This window comes from Anomalospiza imberbis, chromosome 3, assembly GCF_031753505.1.
Source record: "Anomalospiza imberbis isolate Cuckoo-Finch-1a 21T00152 chromosome 3, ASM3175350v1, whole genome shotgun sequence".
In the NCBI taxonomy this organism is placed as follows: Eukaryota; Metazoa; Chordata; class Aves; order Passeriformes; family Viduidae; genus Anomalospiza; species Anomalospiza imberbis.
In genome coordinates, this window is record NC_089683.1 from 102,914,187 (window position 1) to 102,940,307 (window position 26,121).

The 26,121-nt window shown below is 47.2% G+C and overlaps 1 protein-coding gene across 9 annotated transcripts in view; it reads left to right on the top strand.

Annotated features, from left to right (window-relative positions):
- The window catches only part of BCL11A (BCL11 transcription factor A), a 71,773-nt gene that overhangs the window by 38,843 nt on the left and 6,809 nt on the right, over positions 1-26,121 (top strand). For 5 of the 9 annotated variants that reach the window (XM_068186145.1, XM_068186151.1, XM_068186148.1 and 2 more), the window contains one exon: positions 23,125-25,960. In XM_068186145.1, coding sequence (XP_068042246.1) covers positions 23,125-25,130 — 2,006 coding nt within the window. In that variant the 3' untranslated portion in view covers positions 25,131-25,960. Of the gene's footprint in view, positions 1-23,124; positions 25,961-26,121 lie in introns of those variants that run through there. The other 4 variants (XM_068186146.1, XM_068186147.1, XM_068186149.1 and 1 more) reach the window with 4 other exon arrangements.

Below are 26,121 nucleotides of genomic sequence, written 5' to 3' on the forward strand. Positions count from 1 at the left end.
TTTTCCTTACACCATTGCCTTTTGCATGCACCCATTTCCAAGCGAAATGCTGAAATCATGGCATTTCTAGTGGGAGTGGGGCTGGGCTTTTTGCAGATGTCTTCTAGGATCCCGAGAGCTGAGCAAGGTTTCAATAGCAAAAATAAATAAATAAAAATAAATAACATAAAAATAAATAAATAAATAAATAAATAAAATAATATAAATAAAAAAGAGCAGGAGGTCATAGGTGGATTTTTTATCGGGGCTCAGGGATACTTAAGGGGTAACCAGAGGAGAGTCACAGCTTGTGCAACGTTCTTGTGCCATGGTGGGTGATCTCCTTTTGGGTGCCTGCATACGAGGAGGAAGAGGGGGACATGCAAGACCCAAACACCCAAGCAGTGGGAAGTGTTTGGAATTATGCTGGTGGCGAGCAGGCCCCTGGCATTTCTCAGGCTCTTGTATTACATACAAGCCAGGAAAAATGCTTCAGGCTCAGCACAGAGATCTTTCCATCTGGTTTGTGCACACACTTGTGTGTGGGAGCTTGAAGCCTCTCCTCCCTGGTGTTTTTCTGGGTTGGGATGGTCAACTGAGGTGTGAGTTTTTTCCCCCAGCCTTGAAGGTTTGATGTGTGCATTCAGCCCCTTGTAAAAGCATGAGTAACACTGAAATGTGGGTTCTCAAGTCCAGGTGCCTCCAGTGAATCTGGCATTTTTCACAGTCATGGCTGGTGTTTTGGCAAAAGCTCCAATTTCTTCTTCATTTTTTGGATCAAAGCAGGATTCCCTGTGTGTCTGGATGGACCTTTGTGGTGGGGTTTGGCCTCATGGGTCAGGTTCTGTTGAAAAAACACAGCACAAAGCTATTGCTGGACATATTTGATGCACACATTTTAATATTTAATTGTGTTAATAGCATTTGCTTTATTTCCCTCTTTCTTTCCCCACCAGTCTATAAAATGATGATTCTTTAAGGGTCTGATCTCCATTTGAATATGGGGTGGCTATTTGTCCCCTCCTTTGGTAACTTGTGACTAACTGTCTTAAAAAGCTCTTATCAGTGGGGTTTTCTCATCTCTTCTCCTTTTAGATGAAAATAAGTGACTGATTTATATTTTTTCATCTTACAAAGGCTCATCTCTGGCTTAAGACCAACTAGGTCTTAGTTTGTGCTGGGGGGAAAAAAATATAGTCCAAACCAGAGAACTTTCAATTGAAGTATTGAAGTCACAACAAAAAACTGAAGTTAGAGTGGCCTCCACCAGGTGATTACTGTAATGCTGAGTGCTTATTGCTGGATTCAAGGTTTCTAAATGCTTGGGAATGATTCCAGCTTGTTTGGGCTTGGGAACAAAACCTCTCCATGATGCTGCAGCCAGGGTGGAAGGGATCCAGGGAGCGTTGGGAAGCAGCACAGCACCATCCCCGTGCTGAAGGCTTGTTTTAATGACTAAAGCTAACAGAGCATCCCATGGCATTGCAGTAGGAGTGTTTGCAGGCTCAGTTCAAAATGCTTATTTAAAAATAATCAGTCATGGTCTAAATGCTGCCTTATTTTAGGAAGGAGATCAAGATGTCATACTGCTGTATTAAGGATGCTGAAGTGGTACCTGTTTTAGGATCAGATTGCAGTCTTTTTTATGTTGGAGGGCATCTTTTTCAGCCCTGATTCTGCTGCTATCCTTGCAAACAAAACCAAAGTTGGTTTTGTCTCAGTTTTTGTCTCAGGTGACAGAGTTGGTGTGGTAGACAACAGCTGCACACACTCTTTTTTGGGGTTTATGTGGCCTAGGCTTTGAGAGTTGAGCACAGGAGTCAATAAACAAGCTCTGCTGATGCTCTTCTCGTACATTTGCAGTGGGATCTGTGTTTTTTAAGATCTCTTTTTCCTTGAGTCTTTGAGGGTAGGCCACTTAAAGGACTCACAGAGCTGTATTTTCTTTACAGTAATGAGACATCATGACATACCAGTTGTGGGAAATCTGATAGACTTGGGAGACCCTAGGAGGGTAGAAAATTACTTAATTTACTTTGTGTGCAATAGTCTTAATTTTCAACTATTTGAACAACTGATTGCTGGGGCAATCATCAGATCTTCAGAGTTAAGATGTTTCCTGCTGGAACTGAGCATTAGCTAAATCAGCGATGGCAAAATGGAGCAATTGCACGTGTCCATCTGAGGGTAAAGAGGAGAAATTAAATCCTGAACCTGAGCTCCAATGCTTTCTTCTTTTGTGGGAAGGGTGAGGCAGGTGAGGCTCACCTGGTCTGGTGGCTAGTTAGCCAGGTGGGGAGCTGGGGCTGCCTGGCTTTGGCAGTGGCTCTGGTTGGCTCCGGCGGCAGCTCTGGCAGGAAGGAGCTGGGTCTGGTTTCCTTCTGAGCTCTCTGCTCAGTGATTCCCCTGGTATTTGCTCATTGTGAGTAAGAGCGATAAAATCTAGTGGTGGAATTACATTATGTCTTGGGTGCTTTTCTTTCCAAATTAGTAGTAATCCTACATGTATTTGACCCATTTCACCAAGACAGACAGAGGGCTGGATTCTGCTGCCTGTTTTACATGAGCAGCTGGCTGAAGCAAGCAGACCTTGAGTAAAGGGATTAGAAACCAGCCCTTCACTTGGGTGAGGTGTTGTAGTCCTCATGCTGTGGAGAGTACTTTCTTGAACGAGTTTTCCTCACTACCTATGCGTTGCATAGGTACCTGCTCATAAAGAGACTGGTGGTTTAGCTCACGGGGATGGGAGGAGCAGCAGCGGAAGTGCAGAGCGAGGCACCCACAGTGATGGGGCCCATTTTATTCACCAAGATAGAGCTTGTACTGGAGCAAAAAAGACAGAGGACATTTCATTTTGAAAACTCTATGCCACTGAAAAAAAGTATTTGAAATTGTTCAGAAAGGCAAATGGGCATGGATGTTCAGAGACCTTCTTCTGCCTTCCTGTGCCAGCAGAAAATGAAAAATCCAGTGTGAAAGTATTTTCTTATTAAAAGAACCCCAAACTGGACTATAAAATGCAATACTAATTTCTGAAGGCTGAGAGCTGCATGAGTGAGAATATTTAATTACGGTGGCAAAGTACAAACATTTCCTAGCGAGCACTCATTGTATTAATAATAATTAATTAATTCCTTGGCTAAAACATACATCCTGCTCCTGTTCTTTTTTAGTGGGCTGGGAATCTGATCCCACTTTTTATTTTGCTGAAAACCGCCCAGCAAGTAGGGAGGGTAGAGGCTGGAGACTATATAAACAGAGGCTTTATGTTTCGCTGTGGGGATGGTGATGCTGGGGTTGCACTGTTTAAGTTTAGCAGAGGAGGCGAGGACTTTAAGCCGATCAGCTGATGCAGGGGGCCCGAGTATCTGACTGCTCCAGCGATAAGTGTCTGTACAAATATTTATACAATCCCGATAGTCTTTTGGATTGCATTATTGCAGCACAAAAAGCTGTCAGATTTCCAGGCTTTCAGAGGCGTGCTTCTTACGAGGCTGGCGTTTGTTTTGCCAGCGGACACAAGCGAGCTCCGCTCCCTCTTGGAGCCGCCTGGACCTGCGCCACGGCCCCGCCAGGAGCAGGGTAGGTGCTGAGCCCCTGCAGCACCCAGCCCCAGCTGATAAGCCCCGTGAGAGCCTAGCTCTGTTAGTTCAGGCTTAGCACTGAATTCATGCAATTCTGTGGCACAGGGCTGACTCAGAGCAGCTGTGGATTGAGACTGTGGGTTGAAGAAGCTCAGAGCAAAGGGTGATGGAGAGGCAAGCCCTGTGTTTGAGAGACGTATTTCTGTGCCAGGCTGCAAACTCCCAATTTATCCTGGAATGCTGCTCCTCCCCAGGGTCACTTATAGACTGTATGATCCCAAATTTGCAGCTGACGGTTAGAGGCTTCATATTAACACAAATGTCACATCAGGCCCCATATAGGAAAATGACCATTGTCACCCAGAAGGAGAGGTTAAGAGGTTTTAGTAGCCAATGTGCAGATGTAGATGGATTTGGATAGGTGTAGAGGAAAACTCACCTTGTGCCTTTTCTGCTGGAAATTAGTCCAAATATCCACACGGGTACATACCCAGGCATTACTGATGTTTTGATCGAGATTTGCACTATATTTGTGTTTTTTCTTAAAGCTTTCTTGGAGCTGTGGGATTACAGGATCCTACTGGTGCTCTGGAATAGAATTTGACAATGAGACTTCAATTCCACTTCAGATCCAATATATAGAGGCAGGGTTCATACTGCTTGCTGCCATGAGGCCAAAGGGATTATACCAGATCTACAAAACCAACAAGAGTTTGAGTCAGTGGTAGGGAAAGCTGGAAGCTTCACCAAAGTGACGGGAATAAGTTGAGCGCTGTCAGTGGAAAGCAGTGGCTGTCATGGAGAAGGGTTGGAATACATCAGTAGCTGTCCTGGCAGAGAAAGCCCTGTGTTTTCACATGCTGATAGTGATTGCCTGTCCTGTTCTACTTATTGGTAAGATTAGGAGTTTGGAAAATATTTGCAAGGTTGTGAAACCACAGTCTGGGGTTGTTGAGGGCCTCCTGGTGTACTTCAGCATCACCGTTTGGGATAGCCTTGGTTTTTAGGGATGAGTGTGTGTCTTCTGACAGCTATAAGTGTCTCTCCAGAGGTTTCAAAGGAGTGGGCTCTTTACTTCCAGTGCAGCATTTGCTTGTTTTTAGGGCATGTTTTTCCCCAAGGAAAGAAGAGTAGCAATCCCATGATCAAAGAAACAAAGCAAATTGCTGCGGAATTTCTGCTTGACAGTATTTGAATACACAAAGAAGTAGTATATATTTTAGTATATAATTTATAAATGAGTCATGTGTGCCTCAGCTCTGGCCTCCTGGAGCAGTGTCGGAGCAGTGTCAGGTTCAGCAGCCTGGGTAGCAGGGAGTGGCCTGTGTCAGCCCATCACCTGGGATGTGGTGCTGTACAGGGAGAACAGAGCCACGAGGCTGCTCCTTCCACATCCCTGGCTATGGTGAGCCCCTCTGCTGCTGCAACACACTGGCTTGGATAGGTGCGCTGCATGAAGGGGAAGGATCAAGTGACTTGGGGAGGAAAAAATCACCTCCTGATGCTTGTAGTAAGTAATAAAGCCAGGTTTTCCTTGGTGGCTGGTTCATTTGCTGGGACTGCTGTGTCCCCTACTCCTTCAGCTCCCAGTGCTGCAGCATACCCTGCTTGGCCAGTATCACTGGGCAGACCATGCCCAGCAATGTGGTTAGCCAGATAACAAGGGCATTAACCCTGTTTTTTTTTTGCCCATGTTCTAAAAGGAATAGCCCCATTCCTGCAATTGTACCTGCAAACCTTGTGTCTAACTCATCTCACTTGGCTACTGCATTGCTGCTGAGCCTGGTTGCAGCAGGTGCAGTGGGGTAGACCCCTCCCTCCAGGCAGTTATTTGAGCTCTTGTGGGGCAGTGCTGTGCTCAAAGAGGCTTTAGCAGGATAAGAACAATTAGGGCTGGTTTTCTGAAAGTAGTACGGTTGTGCTTAAAAATGCCTGTTGGGCTTGGAAGGGCTGCATGTATTTCCCTGGCAGCCTCTCCTTTAGTTTCCAGCGGGATTGTGCTCTGCCACTGCAGCATCCCAACTTCAGAGGAGGCGGATGGAAACAGTGAGTGCTCAGGGTGACTTTAAGGCAGCATTATTAATGTCACAACCCCAAAAAAGAGTCTGGGTAGTGTATTGCTTGATGTATAGTGTAGCTGGACATTTTGTTTGGTGTCTCACAGACAGCATAGCTGGAGCAGGCAGGTTTTGTAGTGGTCACCTGTCCCCCTTGCTGTTTCCTCTAGTGCCAGTAGCTCTCTGGATGGACACAGTGGTATGGGACATCCTCACCAGGAGCCTAGAAATGGTGCTTGTAGCGACACACCACTTTGGAGGGCTTTTCAAAGTTCAGCTTTAGAGGAGATGGGAAAGTAAGTGCAGAATTGCTTCAAACAGCTTAAAAATGTGGGATGTATGGCGGAAGGGACATATGCACTGCAGCTGTTTGTGACCTGATCTGATCCTGATCACCCACGTGTCCTACTGAAGCGGGTAAGGAGCTATATCAAGGGGACGGATGGCTTCCATGGCTCCCATTTTGATGTCATCCAAGGCTGTAGAAACTCAGCAGTGGCTGGATCTCTGTAAAGCTGAGAGCTTAAGCAGCAGCAATACTGGGAGGCAGGCAGGGTCCAGACGTGCATGTCCTACTCCAAAAGCGAGGGCCCAGCAGTTTGCTTCAGGATTGGGACTGTAAATTTGCCACTCTCTGAACAGTACCAAAGTCAGCCCCTCAGTTCTGGCTGGTCCCTGCAGACTGTCCCATAGATAGCATCTTACAGCACCTGCACTTCTGCGGGGCAGAAATCAAAGCTGTGTGCACCTGCTTGCAAACATCCAGGTACTGGCAAAACACTGTGAGCAGCCTCAGCACTGAAATGGCAAATCTACTTTAGAAGATGGCCTTTAATCACAGCAAAAGCTTTTCTTCTGTGTAGGTGGTGACTGGAGTGCAGGTGCAGGGGGAGGACTGGAGATGCATCGGTTGGTTTCTCAATCTGCCTGGTGCAGGGGGTGGTGAGGTCTGCTCTGGGGACAGCTGGGTGACAAGCGATCTGGGATGTGCCATTCAAGGGCTGATTATTATGACTTTGTGAGCTTTTTAAAAGTATCTCTCTTTACTCCAAGCATCTTCTAGCAGTGACACGTGTCCAAGTGGACAGACAGACAGGCGGTGGGATGCTGCCCCACAAAAGCCCACGGGGAACCCGCAGCAAACCCTGCTGGCCACACAGCCAGCTGCTGCCCCACGCGTTGCCTCAGCGGGCAGATGTCGGCGTTGCTCAATGCCAGCAGGACCTAAGTGTCTGTTTATTAACGGATAAGATGGTCGGGCCGGCACACGGCTCCCGAGCTGGCCTGTGCAACTCCTGTGGTTTCCAACCGTACTTATCAAGGGAGGGGGCAGCCTGCCCAGCCAGGGTGTTTCCTCTAATCAGTATTTTCACATGCCAATGGCAGGCAGATGTGCAGAGAGCAAAGGCTCGGCCATCGCTCAACAGCTGCTCAGGGGAAGGAGTCACTTAAGGCAAGGCTGGGGAGATGGGAAGAAACATGTTTCTCAGAGCAAGTAAATATTCCCCAATGCAGGGTAACACAGGGAGAATTCACACACACACCCTTGGCCATGAATTTTCACTGTCCCATCTAGAAGGAACCAACTCCTTGCAGTATTGCCTAGCAGTAAGTTCAGTTCTAGAAAACCTTCTAGAAGTCCCTTTAGAAGCTTCTGCTATTGTCTGCCCTGTGTCCCCGAGCCGCCACGGGCAGCGCGCGAGAGTGTCGCAGGCTCAATTTAACGGCATCTCCCCTGCTTATCAGACTATATAATAAACATGGCTTTTAGGGGGGACTTTTTGGGGAGGGGTGCGAGGCAGGCGGTGAATGGAGAGGCCAGACACCATTGTCTGGCAAGAATGTGAGTTGCCCTGGGCTCGCCTTCCAAATTGTCCCAGCATCAATCCCCCCTCCTTTGCGGGATTTCCTTCTCCAGCCGGGGTTTTGTTTCGGAACAAGCGTTGGTCAAACAAGCTTTTGTTTGCGGTCAGTTGCTTGGCACACATACACCACTTCTGGTGGGGGACAATGAGGAAGCTGTTTCGGGGGCAGCTGTGGTGGGACTGAAAGGGAATACTGATAGAAAAAAGGGCGCGGGGAGGAAATAGCTGGGTGGAAATTAATTGGGAGATCTTATGAAGTCTGGGTGCTCTGCAGCAGGGTCGGGAGAATGGCAGGGAGTCCTTCGATCTTGCTGCCTAATGCTGCTCGTCACCTCGTGCTGGTTTATGTGACTTCTTCCCCCCAGGATAACCCGCCTCAGAGCAGAAAGTTGGACAAAATATTTGTGACTATGCATCTAAAAGGCTTTCTTTCAGGTAGAAGTAAACTTATTTACAGCAATAATAGAGTTTAAAGGAATTGTATAAGTGAGACCGACTTCTTTGTCAGCAAAAATTGCAGCAAAACTGTTCATAGATGACATTACCTAAATGACATTACGTACGTATGTCCTTTCTTTCACATTTCCTGTAATCCTGTTATGGCATTGTCCCATTACCTCAGGCACTGTCATCTTTAAATGCTGTCAGATCTTAACTGGATGGCCAAGGACATCAGAAAAGGATCGAGGTGAAGCTGATGGCAATTTCGGACCTGTTGTATATATGGCCATCTCCCAGCCTGCCCCCAGATGGGATGTTTTCTGATAACATGTTCAGGTAAAGCGATGACTCAAGGACATGTACATCTTCTGTGGAGCTGCTGCCCATCCCCACCGCATCCAGCCCCCTTTTTCAGGAAGTGCAGGATGTCAGGCACAGACAGAGTGTTGGAGGTGCTGGAGGCGGCAAGTACGAGCTGTGTGTTTGTTGGAAAGGCTGCCATCCCCCGGAAAATGAGGACCCAGAGGTCAGTGGACAGAATCAGCAACTCTTCTACTCCCTGTACAGCCTTCATGGCATTAATGACCATTGCAAAGCACATGGAGTTCTTCAGACTTAAGTGCAACATCTTGGTGTTTATACTTTTAATATTACTGTGTTACTGCAAAAAAATGACATGACGGCAATTTCTTTTACTCCAACCATGAATGGGCTTCTGTGGCTTTTCAAATGTGCTCCGAGATGTGGCAGCAAAGAGGAGGATTGCTACTTCTGCCGCTCACCTGCTGAAATATTCAGCACTCTAAAGCCCAAGGAGCGGGGAGTGTTGGCATGCAGGCGCAGTGCCTGTTTAAACTGGCAGCCCCTCTCACCAGGTTATAATAGTGATGGTGATAGCTGCCAGCTCCAGGGGCAGGAACTGTCATTTTGTTATCTCTGGGTGCAGTGCTGTGCTCTTGAGGGGTTCTGGTCCCCCATGGTGGCTGCTGGACCTGACTGCAGTGCAAACAGCAGCAGCCCTGAACCTGAAGCACTCGCTGCAGACAAAAGTCTGTGGTCAGGCATGCACGGGTGGATCTGGTTGTCCATCTTTGGCCCTGTGGTCTGATTTTCCCAAAAAGCAGGGCTGCTCTGTGTGCTGGCAGCAAGGGAAGTGATGCCAGTATGTGGCTCCCAGATGGGTTGTCCTGGCTGTGTGGATGGATGTAGAGGTGCTGCTGGCAGGTCACAGTGTCCTCCTGTGCACTTGAATGTACAGCAGCACATGTGGGCTGCCTGTGGTAGCATCAGCAGATGGGTGATGGAGATCCCACCCTCCTTGTGAAGAGTCAGAAGATGAAGACTCATGGATGAAGAGCAGGAGAATGGCTCATTCAGCCAACTTCATTTGGCCCAGCACAAGGGTTAGACAGCACCAAGGCTTCGTTTAGTTCAAGGGATGCTGAAGACCATGGCCTGGGTGCACAAATTTTTCTGCTAAAAAATAACGGTGGAACAGCCCCTGGTAAGGAAGGATATTATGATATGACCATGTAGCCTGCGTGGGAGGTTGTTTGCTTGATCAGGTGAGGGTAAGGAGTTTTTCTAAAAGCCTGTTATTGGTGTCTTAAGTGCTGACAATTACAACATTTTATTGCATTTTCCTGTAAGAAAATGCTTATATTGCTGAATACTAGGGTTCTCTACAGTCTGTTTCGTATGCTTAAAAACTCTGGCTTTCATTTAGATCTTTACCAACAATGACAACTTAATGCATCCTCCAAGGCCAGTCCTGAAGTCTGTGCTAGTCTGAGGCTGTGAGTGGGCAAAAATGTCCATGCCAGAACTTCCCTCATGAGTGCAACATCTCTGCCCCCTTCTCCTGCAGGATATGCTGAAGCCATTTCATCTCTCCATGCCTCCCACAGCCCCGAGAAGGCTCTCCCTGGAACGGTCTCAATCCAGTGCTTCATAACTGGACATGATCTGTGAATTGTTGCCCATCTGGCTACTAAATTGATCACTTTTTGGATGCTGGAGGATAATTTTTCTCTCATTTCCAAATCTCTTAATAACTGAAGATTTGGGTGTAAAAGCACTAACTGCACACAGTTCACTGGGGTTTTTTTCAGTCACAGCTTGGATTTTTTTCCCCCCTATGGGCACAGGAACCATTTATAGCCAAGGTGGGCCAAGTTTGCAATTTATTAATCTCTCCTTTGCATGGGGGTTGAAAAGAGACACCATGCCTTTATCAAATGCCAGGCTAGCACAAAAGCCTATGCAAAATCATCATCAAATCCTATTAGAGGTGGAATATATCTCTTAGATCATCTCATTCATTTCCCTGCCAATGCTAGACAGTTCCTGAGAGTTAATTTTCTAGCGTCTGCCGCCAGCTCCCTGTGTGACTGTGGGTCTGTCATCTTGCCTTTTGGTTGTCAATGTAACTTCTATGCGTTTCTATGCATTTCCAAACAAGCCTTGTTTTGTTCAGTCATTGCCTGTGTTGCTATTTGCCCTGCATTAGGTGTTGTCAGTGGTTTCCACTCTGGAGAGCATCACCAGACCTTGCATGTGGCTGGGAAATGCATCCCCACGGAATGGGGCATGCTGGGTGCTAAGGGAAGCTTGGGATGTGCAGTCCCCTGGGCAGGGGCTCCATCCTCTGCAGCCACAGGCACTGGGGAAATGAAATCTCAAAAGGAGGCTTCTCTCCTGCAGTTGGATTTGAGTCCAATGCAAGCAGATTGTCCACCATAAAGCAATTTCCATCTCCCAAACCCTGCTGGTGCCACCTTTGATAAACTCCCACCCTGTAGTTCTGGACTGGCTGTGACATCCACTCGGCGAGGAGGAAAAATAATAATAATTCAACAGTGGAGCTATTTATGACATTAAGCAGATGCAGATTTCACCAGGGTTTTTTTCAGTGAAGGAAACGACATCTAGGAGCAGGGTAACCTTACTTGTAACTTCCCGGTAGCGCCAGCGGCCGTGACTGAATTCCCCGGCATGGCAAGGGTCTGGGCAGCCCTGCCAGCGCTGGAAAGGTCAGTCCAGCAACTGTCACCCGGAAAGCATCAAAAGCACGAGCTGTCGATAGCGACCTGCATTTGCAGAAAATCTGAGGGCTTTCTAATTAACTGAGGATCTCTAAATTAGAGCGAAGCCACTCGACAAGCCCCCTCATACGCCTTAAGTGTCAGGGCTCAGCTGATCGCCGCATCTAACAAGCGGCTGATTTTTAACAGTAGCTCTGAGACTCAATCAGCTCCTAATGGCTCCGTTTCAAAACGTTTCAGTACATTTTTCATCTCTTACTCTGGAATTTATGCTCTTTGTTCCCTGCTCAAATATTCTGGCGCTCTTCCTTAATTTCAGGCTTCTGCCTTGCGACAGCTCCTCTACCCTAACTAGGCAGCTCATTGCCTGCCTTTCCCCGCGTGCGATTCTCTGCTGTGGCCACTCGCTCTGCTTTCTAATCAGTAAGTTTCAGAAATTCCCCCCCTCTCCCCCCTGATGTATAGATAGTGCTGCAGGGTCTGGAATTCCATAATTAGAAGGAAACCCATGTTTAAGCAGGCCCGGTGTAATAGCAGCTGAAAAGTGGTTTTATTTCAACTTTACGATAGGGAACCAGTTTGGAAATGCACCTGGTTTTGACTTTCCCCTTGCTGCTGTTCTGTGGTGCCACAGCTTTCAGTGGCGGTGCTCCTGATTTACACCATGGACAATGGGATTGAACCCTCCTTTCAGTTGCATTCACAGCAGAGTTAGGTTATGCACATTTAAACTGAGGGCTTTGAGCTGCTGGGAAAACGAGTGGGGGATCTTTTCTGACACGTAACTCCTGCTGCTGGTAATGAGACCCGTTGATGCATCCTTGGGATGGCAGCAGGATAAACTCTCACATAAACAGTGATTGGGAACAGATAAATTCCATTCAGGAAGGTAGAGAGTTAATCAGCAATTCTTAAAGACTCCTCTGCATGTGTTTATGTTCCAACGGCTTATCCATATCTTGGCAATTATTCATGTGAAATAGAATATAAATCCCACAGCCTAATTTTTCTTTGAAAAAATTTCCTCAGGTAATCAAATCCTGAAATGCATCTTCTATTCTGGTGGTTTTATCAGTAAATCAAATTTTTATCATTTATCAGCAAAAGTTAGATTTAAGCATCTTCACTGTAATGTTTGAAAGATGAACATTTGTTTCAGCGGGTACTGTGCCAATCAATAATATTCCAGCTTGACTCAGCTATCAATTATTGTTGCAATTATTTGTCTAGTTGGATATTTAAAATGTCATCAGAAAGAGATGATTACATATTCCAGAAAGCAAGGCACTGTATAATCAGATGAACTGAATTCAGTTAAATGTAGTGTGGTACTAACCTGTCCTTCAAAGCTGAATTCTGCAGCCACGACTGAAACAACAGCTTTCTGCATTATTGTAAGGAAACGGATCTTAACCTTGGAACGGCGCGTGTTATTGGGGTCGGGTAATACTCGGCGAGAGGAGACCTTGCAAGCCTGGAAATTGAATCAGCTATACTGACATAAAAGAGGGAGGTGGTGTGTTGTTTTTGTTTTTTTTTTTTTGGTGGGTTTTTTTTTTTTTGGTTTTTTTTTGGGGGGGGGGGTTTGTTGGTTTTTTTGTTTGTTTTTTGTTTTGTCTGTGTGGATTTTTTTTCTCTGGAGGTGGGAGAGCAGGTTTTGTTGTATTTCATCTGCAAATCTATAAATAAGGAAATCCACTTTTTATCTGCCTTTCTGGGAGTTTCAGCTTCTGAGCCCGGAGTGCCAAATTTCCGCATGCCCTTTTTGCATTCCTTGACTTGATGTATGTGTGGTAAATACTCTCTGTGCCCTGAGAATGCAATAAAGCTGTAGCAATTCTTGCAAGTCTTACATCCTTCCAAACTCCAGATATTCTGAGTATTATATCATTTTCAACTTCAAGGATATCTCAACGATGGAGAGGAGACAGGATAAACCAGAGAAGACTGGACAACTTTACGACACCTTTTGGTCCTATTTGTGAAGCAGAGAGGGGGAAAAAAATATAATTTATCAATTCTACTAATACTTGATTTTGCAAGTTATGAAATTCAACATTGTAGGATCTGGTTCAGCACTTGCTGTGCTTGCAACTCCATGGTGACATTGAACTTGCTCAGGGACAGAATAAACCTTTGCCTTCCTGGCAGATGATTTGCAGGTGGAGGTGTCGTTTGGGGGGACCTGCAGTTCCCTGATCCACTTTGTCAGGATGGTTTGCTGCTGGCTAAATATAATTCATTTGAAAGTGAGAGGAAAGAGAGCCAAAGGAGAAGGCTGGGAAAGAGGAGAGTCTGAAGAGGATCTGTTTTGGGAAGGAGATGGTGGAATAAGGCTTCCAAGGAGGTCCTAAGCCACTGACTTGGCTGAGGACTGGGGATTTTTGGCACTACCGACACCCTTTCCGAGGCATGGGTGGGAGCTGGGTGCCATGGGCTGGGGAAGGGAACATTGTTGGTGTCTGGCTGATGAGAAGGGCCAGGAGGGACTCTCAGGGACCACCAATATCTCTTCAAGGTGAGGGTTTAAATACTACACGAAGCTTCACAGAGCCAGGTGCATCAGATAGAGACATGAAGATGGGAAAAAAACAGCAAAAATAAAGCAAGGCCATGGGTGATGAGGGGACTTGATGGCCCAGCCATACTCTGGCAGCAGTGTCCCTGCTGGTGAGCAGCAGTGGGAAGGTGCCAGCCCGAGTTTCTCCCTGAGATGAGGCTCAGCCGTTTGGAAGCACACTTCATCTCTCCAGGAGTGTCCTGTGCGGCAGAGCCACTGCAGCCTCCAGCAAGGTCCTGCAGCACTAATCAGGTCAGCAGGCATTAGCGCTCTTCCCGGGAAAGCAGCGTCCTGGCGTTGGTCTGGGAGTCTCTGTGTGTAAGAGATACTGAGTGCACAATGTGCATTGCAGGGCAGCATCCACCACTCACCCTGGCCTGTGCTGGGTGCTGGCTGCACAACTGAGTGGTGCCGAAACCGCAATACAGACAGGGAGAAGCACTCCTTGCCCCACACCAAGGGGTGACCCGAGATGTCATGCTGGCGCATCTCCTTCCCCTCCTTTGCAAGAAACTTTCTGAGTGTGCTCTGCCTTTCCTTTGGATGCCACTGGCCAGGGAGAAAACAGTAGAAAGGGGAACAATTAATTGTGTAGGTGTATGAGTGAATGAAACGATTTGGAAGCTCTTTGTAGCTGTATAATTACAACACTGCATTTAAAAAGTGAATTATTGACTTGATTGTCCCCAGCAGCCACTGGGTAAATGCATAATTACAGACTGTTGGAGCCAGGTACCGTTTTCTGGATAATCAGGTGAGGCTGTAGAAAGGCTTTGATGCCCTTTTTGTGGCAGGGCTTAGACGAGGCTTAGTCCTTGGTGGGTCCAGTTGGACCTTCCAGCAGGGAACACACCTGCTGCCAGGTAAGTCCAGAGGAGCTGATTTAGCGGGTGTCATACTAGTGGTGCCACTCCTCTTTAAATCTTTTACAAACCCTATGCCTGTGCTTGGGCAGTCAGGGACAGGCATGTGGGGAATATTGTGCATCACAGAAACACAGGAGGGTTTGGGTTGAAGGGACCTTAAAGACTATCCAGTTCCAACCCCTCTGCCATGGGCAGAATCACTTTCCACTAGACCAGGTTGCTCAATGCCCATCTAACCAGGCCTTGAACACTGCCAAGAATGGCATCTGGCATGTTGGTTACTTCACTGAGGATGTTTTTAGAGATGTGTGATGGTATCGGTGGAGAGTTCCTCCTGCTGGCTGAAAACACTTCACCAGCACTGGTCCCAGCACTGGTGTTTGTAGTTGCCAGAGGTGCTTCCCACATGGTGCTGAGGTCTGCATTGCCTCTCTTTCTCCACCCCATAGCACTGATGTATAGGGTGCGTGTGTGCACGTGACCAGGTCATCTTTGCTTGAGGGCTTTCTTCTAAAACTCACTCAGAGCTGAATTTCAAGCACAGCATTGTTTTCCCATGACAGGTTTCTTCTGTTCCTCGCTAATCAAGGCACGACAGATTTCCACCCCCCCTTAGGTTTTAAAAAAGCACAAAATCAGTCACAGGCTGATACCTTACTTGCCAAGTTGGAACTTGAAGCAGTTTTTCTTGGTGGCCAAATCGTCATTGCCTTGAAAATGGTGACAGACGCTGAGGTCAGGCCGTGGGACCCCAGCACCCCATTGAGGCTCCGACAAACCATGTGTTTTGTTGCTTGTTGCTAATGAACAACACTTTTTGGGGTGGGAATCTAAGTGTGTGGACTTTGATTCTGGTAAGAAGAATGAGTAATGTTGATGCTGCAACCAGATTGGTTACCCATGAAATACCCATTTCTTCTCCAGGCAGGAACTGGTCTCCTTGGTCCCACCCCTTCCCACCTACTCTTTCCCCAAAAAACTTCTGCTTTGTGGAAACTTGAGCAGTGCTCTAAAACCCAAGGAAAGTTTGGCTTTGAGAGAAAATGGGGAATTCTTGAAGTTCCTAACTCCAGTGTAAATCTTTGACTGGCAAAGCAGTGCCAGCTGCTGTTTTATTATTACTGGGACTTGAGTTTCTTTTTGAAGTTTGAGGAGTCACGGCATTAATGTTTTGACCTGGTTTTTCCTTAAAGAGGGTTTTTAAAAGAAGGTGTAATGAAAAAATGGTGTTACCCATACTTGGGTTTTCCCAGTTTTATTAATATGATTTCAGGAAGTCTGAATTTGCAGGCAGAATAATTATTTTCAGGAATATGAATGTCAATATTCGTATATCAATCTCAGTATTGAATATAAATTTCAGGAATACCTTTTATCAATGAGTTACCATAAAGAAAATCTGGTAGAGATGGCAGATGGGGCATTCAGAGTCCTGCAAAGCAAAATTTCTTCTGAACTTTTTGACTTTTTTATTACTAAGATGGTGCCAAGCCTCTCCACCAGGCCTTTGCATAAACAATGGACTCGCGTTGTAGACTTTTATTTTCAAAGGCAGAAAAGCCATGATATTTCCTGTTATACGAGCAATACTACATCGCTTCCTTCAGATTTTTGGGGATATTTTCCTTTTTCAGTGTTTCTGAATCTGGTTCCTCTCATGATAAAGAGAAAAGGTTAGAGAGGAAGTAGTACCCTGTTGTACACAAATGCAGCTACTGCTGTTATTTAGTATTATTCCAATTATTATAAGAGAAGCAGTGACAGTGCTGATGCTCCCAGTGCCAACAGCTACTTAGGACTGGTTAATGATGGACCAGGTTAATCACACGCCTTTTGCAATCCAGAGGATCAGGAGGAGGAATTAGTGCAAGAAGGAAAAAAATACGTTTAGACAGTTAGAGTTTCCTTTGTGAACTGTGCTACCAGGAAAAGGTGAGTCACACCAAAGCAGCTCTTCCTTACAGAGGGAGAAGTAGCTGCTGCAGGAATGGAGCAGGACCCGCTTATCTCCCGCCCCACGACACTTCCTGTGTCCCAACTGTTTCACCTCATTAGTTTGAAGTTGAAAGGAATTTCAACAGTATGGATTTCCAAAAGAGAGAGAGAGAGGAGGGAGGAGGGAAAAAAAAAAATTAAGAGATATTTGACAAGCCAGATGGAGAACTGAATCAAGTACAAGTGGTAACAATTAATTCAATTTTTTTTCCTTCCCCCCTTTAAATACCATAACAACTCAGAATTTATCAGTCCAAAAATCAAGCAGTCAGTTGACATTAAAGCTGAATAAAGAAGTTCCTGGGTTTGGCTCAGGCTGTTCCTCCCACGGTTGTTTGGTGGCGAGTAGAAGAGAGGGGGATGCTTTAACTTCTGTCCTTGCTGTTTGATAGGGGAAGGTGTTCATATGCCCTATAGATGCAGGTAGCCTTGGCTTTGCTTACATGTGCAGGTGTCTTGGGAAGGTGAGGGAGAACACAGGAACAAAGCCACCAGGGCCTGTGGTGCTGTTCTGTGGAGGGATGTTGTGGAGAACAGGGGCTGGGCTGTCCGGGCAGCAAGGGCCACATCCAGGTCTGCTTGGAGATTTCTCTGGCATGGGGAGAGGAAGCAAATCGGCAGCTGTGAATGAAATCCTTGCGCACACCATTGGCACGTGGGCAGCCACTGCTTACAGTTTGTTTGGGAAAACACCGGGAAAACTGGGGTGCCTCTAATGCTCCGTGTTTGTGTGCAGCTCCTGGAGTGCCCTGGGTTAAACACACCTTGTGTTTAATATGCTGCTCCTTAAGCAGGGGCTCCTTTCCCAAACAGCATCCTGTGCCATTGGCCTGGTTAGGTGCACCCAGAGGATGCTGCGTGTGCTGTGTCCAGCGAGCAGCTTTCCTGGATCCAGCCCTGACTTTTGAGAAACTAAGGAAGCTCTTCCAAAGCACATTGGCACATGCATGCAGATTATTCCATTACTCACTTGGCAATGCCTGAACTTGCATGCCTAGCTCCAGAAAGCAGAAAGGCTTTTTAAATTTTTTTTCCCCCCTCCCAGCAGTGGCATCTAGCTGACAGCTTCTCCTCCCAGCTGGTCTTCTCCCCAGCATCTTGTCTGGCTTTGCTGCTGGTGGCTGTGGAGATGGCTGTGGTTCTTGCTCTGAGCCAGCTCTATTGTGCCTGGAGGTGCTGGCTTGCTCCAGCTCGGACTCTCGGAGTGCGCCGGGTGTATCTGTGAGCACAGTACAGAAGCACCAGCTATTCCTTAATATAAAAAAAGCCCCTTAATGCTGAAAGCAGCCATCTCTTCATATTTTACTGAGTAATTGTGCCAACTGCCCTTAAAGGCACTCAAATGCCAATATCCATCCCGCTCATTTGTTAACATTTTGTGGATCAGAAGCTAAATCTGTCACTCGTGTGTCACTGGTTAAGTCACTTCTTCTGGGGGCATGGCAGGCAAGAGCTGTTCTGCTGCTTTTTTTTTTTTTTAAAGCAGGAGCCAGTAACTTGAGAAACATGGGACATTTGTGCTGTAGTGAAATGCTGTGCCTCATCACTGGTCTTTTGCCATCCAGGGTGTAGAGAAGGAATAAAAATGTAATGGTGGTTGATGCTTCACTGAGTGAGGCCAGTCATGTGTCATCTTGGCCCCAGGTTTCTGTTTGGGTCATGGTATCCCCATGTAATTGTCCTACAGGGGTAATTTCCAAAGTAGGAAGAAAATGAGCAGTAAAATTGACTGGGAGGAAAAATGTACACACAAAAATGCGAATGGTAATTGGAAGCTATTTGTAAAGAGTTGATGAGCTGTCCAGGAAGGAGAGGGCAACTTTGGCCCCAGTCCAAAACCCACTTCACTCGCTTCAGTGGTGAGATGAGAACAGCAATTAGATATTAGAAAAATCAATATACGACAATTAAAAAAAATGGAAAATGGATAGGAATCAATTGCAGTGAGAAACCATGGCGGGTAGAGAATGGGTCAGGAGAGCTGGAGATGCCGAGGAAAACTTGTGCCTGGCACCAGTGGGGAGAGGAGGAGAGAGAGAGCTTCTCAGGATCGTGGAGAAGAAGGAAGGGATAAATGGAAGAAAAGCAGTAAGGTAGAAATTTTTGATAAATATTTCTGCTGTAGACCTGGAGAGCAGCTGTGTTACATTTCTGTATCATAGGGTGGGTGATGATGTTTTTTTCTAGCTCATTGGTAGCCAAGGAGGATATGAGCAGAGAGAAAAAATATTTCTCCTTCAATGGAGAGAAATATTTTTAAATAAAAAGGCCCTGAAAAGTTGCACCCAAGGAGCCCTGAAGAGTTAGCATGTGATGCTGGTTTTAAGGAAGCTTATAAACTGGGAAAATGCTGTCAAGAGCTGGTCGGGGTAACATGGGAGAGTTGGCAACACTTTGCTTATCTCTTCTGGGCAAAATAACGGAAAAACCAACATAAGATTCAATTGATACAGAATTAAAGGATAGAAATATAATTCGTGCCACTCAGCCTAGATTTATGGAATATGGATCTTGTCAAATAAACCCAATTTCATTCTTCTAGATGACAACTTTGGTTGATAAATGTAGATGAAATAGACTGCACAGCGCTGTGACACTGAGTCTAGGAAGACTGAGCACTGGGTGGCACAGGTGAAGCAGAACTGGCCAACAGATTAGGGGATGTGGGGCTTTAGCTGGAGAGCTCAGCAGGTGCTGGTGGGGGCCTCAGTGGTGCTTAGTGCTTTGTTGGTGATTTGGAAATGAATATGCAGTTCTGGTTGATTGGCATTGTGGGTAAAACAAAGGCGGGTGCAGAGCAAGAGGGGCAGGTTAATGGGCTGGTGTGGAAAGGAAGGACGTGTTGAGAAGACATCAGGTCCAACCTCATGTGGCCCTTGGCTGGAAGGGTGCAATCAGGGCTGTGCTTGCAGAGTTGGGTGAAGTACTCTGGAAGGTATCAGCCCTGTGGGAATCTGAGAGGAAAATCCGGTCCTTCCCAGCATGATGCCAGGATGAGAAGGGCTAGGCTAGTCCTTGGGTAGTGGAGGGATGGCCTTGGGATGGAAGAATAACTGGATTTTGAAGCATGCCTCAATTTCACGAAGAACACCTTGGTGTGTGTGTGTGTGTGAGGAGCCCATTGTGTACCAAGAGCTTTTCAGTGTTTCAAGCACAAAAAACCTAAAAATATAAAGAGAACAGGTACAGGTTAGAGTTAGAGACGTTCAGGTGGATCCCAGTACCTGTCTGTGATTGTAGTTGGCTTTGGGAACTGACTGTGGTGGCAAGCAGTGGGTGCTCTCCCTGTCCTGTGAGCTGGTTTGAATAGATTTCACCAGGGTTTTGTGCTCTGCCCTATGCTTTGTGGGGCTGGAGGGGGTCATGCTTTGCTGAAAGACACTGTGTTTGTCACAGAGTGACTTGTACTGCAGGGAGGGTCAGAGAGCGAGAATGGCGGGTCCCTTTTAGCCTCAAATTTCTGAATTTAGAAGTAGCCAAGGATGTGAGCTCCAGCCCCACGGTGTGAGCTCCAGCCACACTGCTGGTGGCCCAGGGCTGGTTCAGCGGTGACTCCTGACTCTTGGAAATCAGCTGGAAGTCCCAGTGGCATCACAGTGGATGACAAGCCCCAATACATTGTCCTGGTGGATGGTGAGGCACAAAGAGCCCTATGGGACCTTCTCCTGCTCTGTCCTTGACCAGCACCAGCTTCTGCATCTCCCTGCTGTGAGACCCACCTCGCTTGCCCGTGGTCATGCCCAGATGTGTTAGCTGGGAAAGCTGTGTGAACACAGGGCCTGGCCCACACAGTAAGGAAACATTAGTGGATATGGCCTTTGTGTCTGACTGGTGGTGATGGGATGGGAGCAAGGGAGGGCAAGTCCCTTCCAAACCCAGGGATTGCTGGGTCTAAGGACCCATCTTGTTGCTGTAGATTAGTGCCATGATTTTTGCAGTTTGGCAAGGCTGCATCAGACTGGAACATATCTCTAGGTGGTGATATGGTCAGTCAATAGCCTTCATAATTAATCAAGCACTAATAGACAAATTAGAAATCATGTCTCTTCAGAGCAGGAGGTGGAGACAAATGGCTGGTGGATTTAACTGTTTCGCTCCGTTGTTTTTTTCCCTGGTTTTACATTGCTCCCTTGAAAGTGGTTGGTTGTTTAGGGAAGTTTTGTACATAAACATGATTTTAATTGTAAATTATTATCTTGATTACCAAACACGGACAGTGAATTGAAAACTTGTTTTTCAGGCAAGCACATGAAGAATAATCTTACATTTTACACTCCACTAAGTCAATGTAGCCCTAATTTTGCCGCGCAGGAAATCAATTCTAGTCTTTATATCGGTCGAAGATGTTATGAACAAAGTAATTTTGCAAATTATGGCAAGTAACACATTTATTGATGACTGTAGCTTAGGAATTTAGAATTTGTGAGCACTGTAATAGAATAAGGCCGCACTGGCAGGAGCTGAGTGAAATACAGATTATACGGTGAAACTGTAATGCATCATTTGCTATTAGTGGACTGGTAATAATTACCAGTTTCAAAGCAGCTTTTTCCATGTAATCTTTAGTCTCAGTCGTAACAGCCCTTCTCATTGACATTATGATTACACGAGCTGCCCTTATGATCTAGAATATCTAGTTGATGGGAATACTAAAATGTGGTAGAAAACGCTCGATGTTGTATCCTCATTATAAGATAAAATGCTATTTTCTCTGACCTGATCTATAAGGTAGAGAGGCAAGGTAGTGTTTCGTTGTTAGCTCCAATGGACGTGTTGGAAACGTCCATTTCAATATGATGAAGCAAGATAATTTTTTCCCCCACCTCCAAGCTCACAAATGAGCATAGGAATGTGAAAGTCCAATTGAATTTCACTCTAATTTCAGCAGATTTAAGTATTTATCTGTGCTCACATGTCTGGCACATACTAAACACAACAGTGCATTTTATTCCAACGCAGGCTTCAGAGTGAAACATTAAATAATATTCCAAGGGCTTTTAAAGTGATTAAAGTGTTAAATGCCTGCTGTAGATGATTGAGGCACTTTGCTTGCCTGATTCAGCTTCTCAGGCCAAACATAGAATAGCAGCAGAGCCGGGAGGCAGGGAGGGAAGCTGGGATGGAGCAGTACAGCCAGTGCTGGATCTCAGGATCACGGAATGGTTTGGGTTGAAAGGGACCTTAAAGATGCCTGGTTCTGTCCTGTATCCCGACATCATCGAGGAGGAAAATGCCCACTTTTCCTCCCCTCCTCCCCGTGAGATGGGAAAAAAGATGGGCGCAGATAAAGTGATGTTCCCTTTCCTAATTTGCCTTATTTGGTTTTTTTAATCTTCCTTTTCTTTGTATTAGGCAAATAGGGGAAACCTAATGAGGGCAACTCTCAGTGCAGCCTGTTTACCCAAGAGAGATGCCTAAGGAACAGATTCCTTGGGATGTAAACGTTGAGTCAGGGCAGGAATATGTGGTGAAGGCCAGTACCACCCCAAGTGCTGATGCCGTTGGAAGGCTCCTGGTTTATCTCTCAGCTAACCTCAATGTTATTTTTATTTGTTAAAATATCACTAAACAACAGCTCTGTGAGAACTGCTGAACAAGGCTGGAAATTAATTTATATCCTTCTCTTAGCTCCAGCTTTGGTTTACCAGCATTTAGCAAAAAGCATCCTTATGGGGATGGAAGTGAATTATTCACAAAATCACAGTAATCAATAAAGGCACCCTCACCTTTAAAGGCACCCTCACCTTCACCATATCTCACACCACTCTTCCCTCGCGGGCAGCCCTCAAAAAGTTATTCACCCCCCCTTGTTTTGCCGTATATTAGAAGGGGCTGCTTTCTGCTGTCATTATTAGTTGGCTTTTTGTTTAGATATTTATTAGTTGGTTGCTCTTTTATAATGTCCGTTTTATCTCCAAAAATAAATTATCATGAAATAGAGTTAGCTCACTACTTGCCAAAGTGGCATTTACCATCCTCAGCTTCTTTTCAGTGCGAGAGAAATAATGCGGCTCCGGCAGGGCACTCGGCCAGGCCTCCTGGACGGCCTCCAGCTCTTTCCCTGGCGGAGCTGCTCTCTCTGTCTTCCCCTTTCTCTGTCCCATGCTCAAGTTTTTTCCCTCCCCTTCCCTTTTTATTTCTTTCCTTTCCCCAGAGGTGGATCTCTGCTAAGGAGCAGAAGTTGATTCTTAATTTTGTACACATTGTTAGTCTCAAAATAAGGAGGAGACTAAAAATGTGTTGATGCCCAGCTTGCTGGCAGTTGTGATGCTTTGAACTGATCTGTGTGGAGTGCTTTTCAGAAAGGGATTTCTTTATTTTGCATTTATTTATCTATTTATATATTTATTTACATATTTAAATACGAACACTCAAAATGCCTACAGCCTCTTGCGGCATAAAGTCAGCTGAGTAGGAGCTGGCATTGATTGACTTTAACATCTCTTGCTTTTCTTGGCCTGTTTAGTCTATGGTTACCCAACATGGTTCAGATTTGAACCCAGAGCTGGGCATGGTGGGAGGAAGTGGATGTGCTTGGTGTGGGTTTGGATCTCCCTGTTGTGCCCCTCACCTCTTCCCATTCATGTCCCCTGCCTGTCCCTCAGCTGGGATGTTCCTTGCCCAGCTCCCAGCTGAGTGTCCCAGAGGAGGAGAGGAGGCTAGGCGGGGAGGTGAGCGCTCGCCCGCCGCTAGACGGCTGGAGATTGACGCTGCTTGTTGTGTTATTTTGCAGGTAAAGATGAGCCCAGCAGCTACACGTGTACGACTTGTAAACAGCCTTTCAACAGCGCCTGGTTCCTCTTGCAGCACGCACAGAACACACACGGCTTACGGATCTACCTAGAAAGCGAGCACGGCAGCCCCCTGACGCCACGGGTTGGTATCCCAACAGGACTAGGTGCAGAGTGCCCTTCCCAGCCACCTCTCCACGGGATTCACATTGCAGACAATAACCCTTTTAACCTGCTCAGAATACCCGGCTCGGTCTCGAGGGAGGCATCGGGGCTGGGAGAAGGGCGTTTCCCACCCACACCGCCCCTCTTTAGCCCTCCCCCGAGGCACCATTTGGATCCGCATCGCATTGAGCGCCTGGGTGCGGAAGAAATGGCTCTGGCCACCCATCACCCTAGTGCCTTTGACAGGGTGCTGCGACTGAACCCCATGGCGATGGAACCCCCCGCTATGGATTTCTCCCGGAGGCTGCGGGAGCTGGCCGGCAACACCTCCAGCCCACCCTTGTCCCCGAGCCGGCCCAGCCCTATGCAAAGGTTGCTGCAGCCTTTCCAGCCCGGCAGCAAGCCCCCGTTCCTGGCCACGCCGCCCCTCCCTCCTCTGCAATCTGCTCCTCCTCCCTCCCAGCCCCCCATGAAGTCCAAGTCCTGCGAGTTCTGTGGGAAGACCTTCAAGTTTCAGAGCAACCTGGTGGTCCACCGCCGGAGCCACACGGGGGAGAAGCCCTACAAGTGCAACCTCTGTGACCACGCCTGCACGCAGGCCAGCAAGCTGAAGCGCCACATGAAGACCCACATGCACAAGTCCTCCCCCATGACAGTGAAGTCGGACGACGGGCTCTCCACCGCCAGCTCCCCTGAGCCGGGCACCAGCGACCTGGTGGGCAGCGCCAGCAGTGCCCTCAAGTCCGTGGTGGCCAAGTTCAAGAGTGAGAATGACCCCAACATGATCCCTGAGAATGGGGATGAGGAAGAGGAGGAGGAGGAGGAGGAAGAGGAGGAGGAGGAGGAGGAAGAGGAGGAGGACTTGAACGAGAGCGACAGGCCAGACTATGGCTTCGGGATGAGCCTTGAGGCAGCCCGTCACCACGAGAACAACTCGCGGGCTGGCGAGGAGGGCCGGGCGATGCCGGACGTCATGCAGGGCATGGTCTTGAGCTCCATGCAGCACTTCAGCGAGGCCTTCCACCAGGTCCTGGGGGAGAAACATAAGCGGGGCCACCTCCCCGAGCCCGAGGTGCACAGGGACACTTGTGACGAAGACTCGGTGGCCGGCGAGTCTGACCGTATCGACGAGGGGGCCGTCAACGGCCGGGGCTGCTCCCCGGGGGAGTCTGCCTCGGGAGGCCTGTCCAAAAAGCTGCTGCTGGGTAGCCCCAGCTCCCTGAGCCCCTTCTCCAAACGCATCAAGCTGGAGAAGGAGTTCGACCTGCCGGCCGCCGCCATGCCCAACACCGAGAACGTTTACTCCCAGTGGCTGGCGGGCTACGCCGCCTCCCGGCAGCTGAAGGACCCCTTCCTCAGCTTCGGCGACTCCCGACAATCGCCCTTCGCCTCCTCCTCCGAGCACTCCTCGGAGAACGGCAGCCTGCGCTTCTCCACGCCGCCGGGTGAGCTGGACGGAGGGATCTCAGGCCGCAGCGGCACGGGAAGCGGAGGGAGCACCCCCCATATTAGTGGCCCGGGCCCTGGCAGGCCCAGCTCAAAAGAGGGCAGACGCAGCGACACTTGTGAGTACTGTGGGAAGGTCTTCAAGAACTGTAGTAATCTCACCGTCCACAGACGGAGCCACACGGGCGAGAGGCCGTATAAGTGTGAGCTTTGCAACTACGCCTGCGCCCAGAGTAGCAAGCTCACCCGGCACATGAAAACACACGGGCAGGTGGGAAAGGACGTTTACAAATGCGAGATTTGTAAGATGCCTTTTAGCGTGTACAGTACCCTGGAGAAACACATGAAAAAATGGCACAGTGATCGAGTCTTGAATAACGAGATAAAAACTGAATAGAGGTATATTCGTACCCCCCCACCCCCATCCACACCGCCCCCCCACCCCACCCCCCACCCCGCATCCCCGTAGAGATTTTCTAGTCCCTTGTGATGGAAGTCATGGAAGCTAAGGATATTTGGAAAGTGCTTGTCACCAGCACACCCTGTTTATTTTCTTTTTGTTCTCACCGTTTGAATGCATGATCTGTATCGGGGCAATACTATTGCATTTTAAGCAAACTTTGAGCCTTTCTCTTGTGCAATAATTTACATGTTGTGTATGTTGGGGTTTTTTTTTTTGGGTTGTTTTTTTATTTTAGTTGGTTTTATTTTTTTAATTTCTTTTTTTTTTTTAATTTTTGGATTAGACAGCATGTATGGTATGTTATGGCTGTTTTTAAATTGTCCCTGATTAGTTGCTGAGCAAACACGTCGCTGTTTCCAATTCCGTTCGGGAAAAAAAAAAAGGAAAAGAAAAAAAAAGAGGAAAAAAGAGGAGAGGAGGAGGAGGAAGAAAAAAAAAAAAAAAGAAAAGTGAAACAAAACCAAACCCGAGAGCAAACAAAACCGACCATGCTGCATACATCCTGTAATACATATCATGTACAGTTTTGTTTTGTGACGTGCAAAGGAAAACTCGCTGTGGGTGACCCTCTGCGGACAGGACCGATAGCACCGAAGAAGCGTTGTGTTAGCCTAGATTGCTGTCTTAAACCAATAAACCCACTATTGGAGACAGAGTTCCCCTTGGGAACACTAAAAAAAGCCTTTAATTGGGAATAACCAACCGCCACCAGTCAGGAAGAGGTAGATTTCTCTTAGCATTTGATTTCAAACACACCCACCCACCCACCCACCCACCCACAACAACAACAATAATAATAATAATAATAATAATAATAATAATAATCCTAGTGCCTTGGGTCTGTCACGGCCAATGCCGATGGCTCCTTTCTGCTCGTCCTCCACGCATAGCTCATCACCACTTCGGCCGCGCTGGGAGCCGCCAG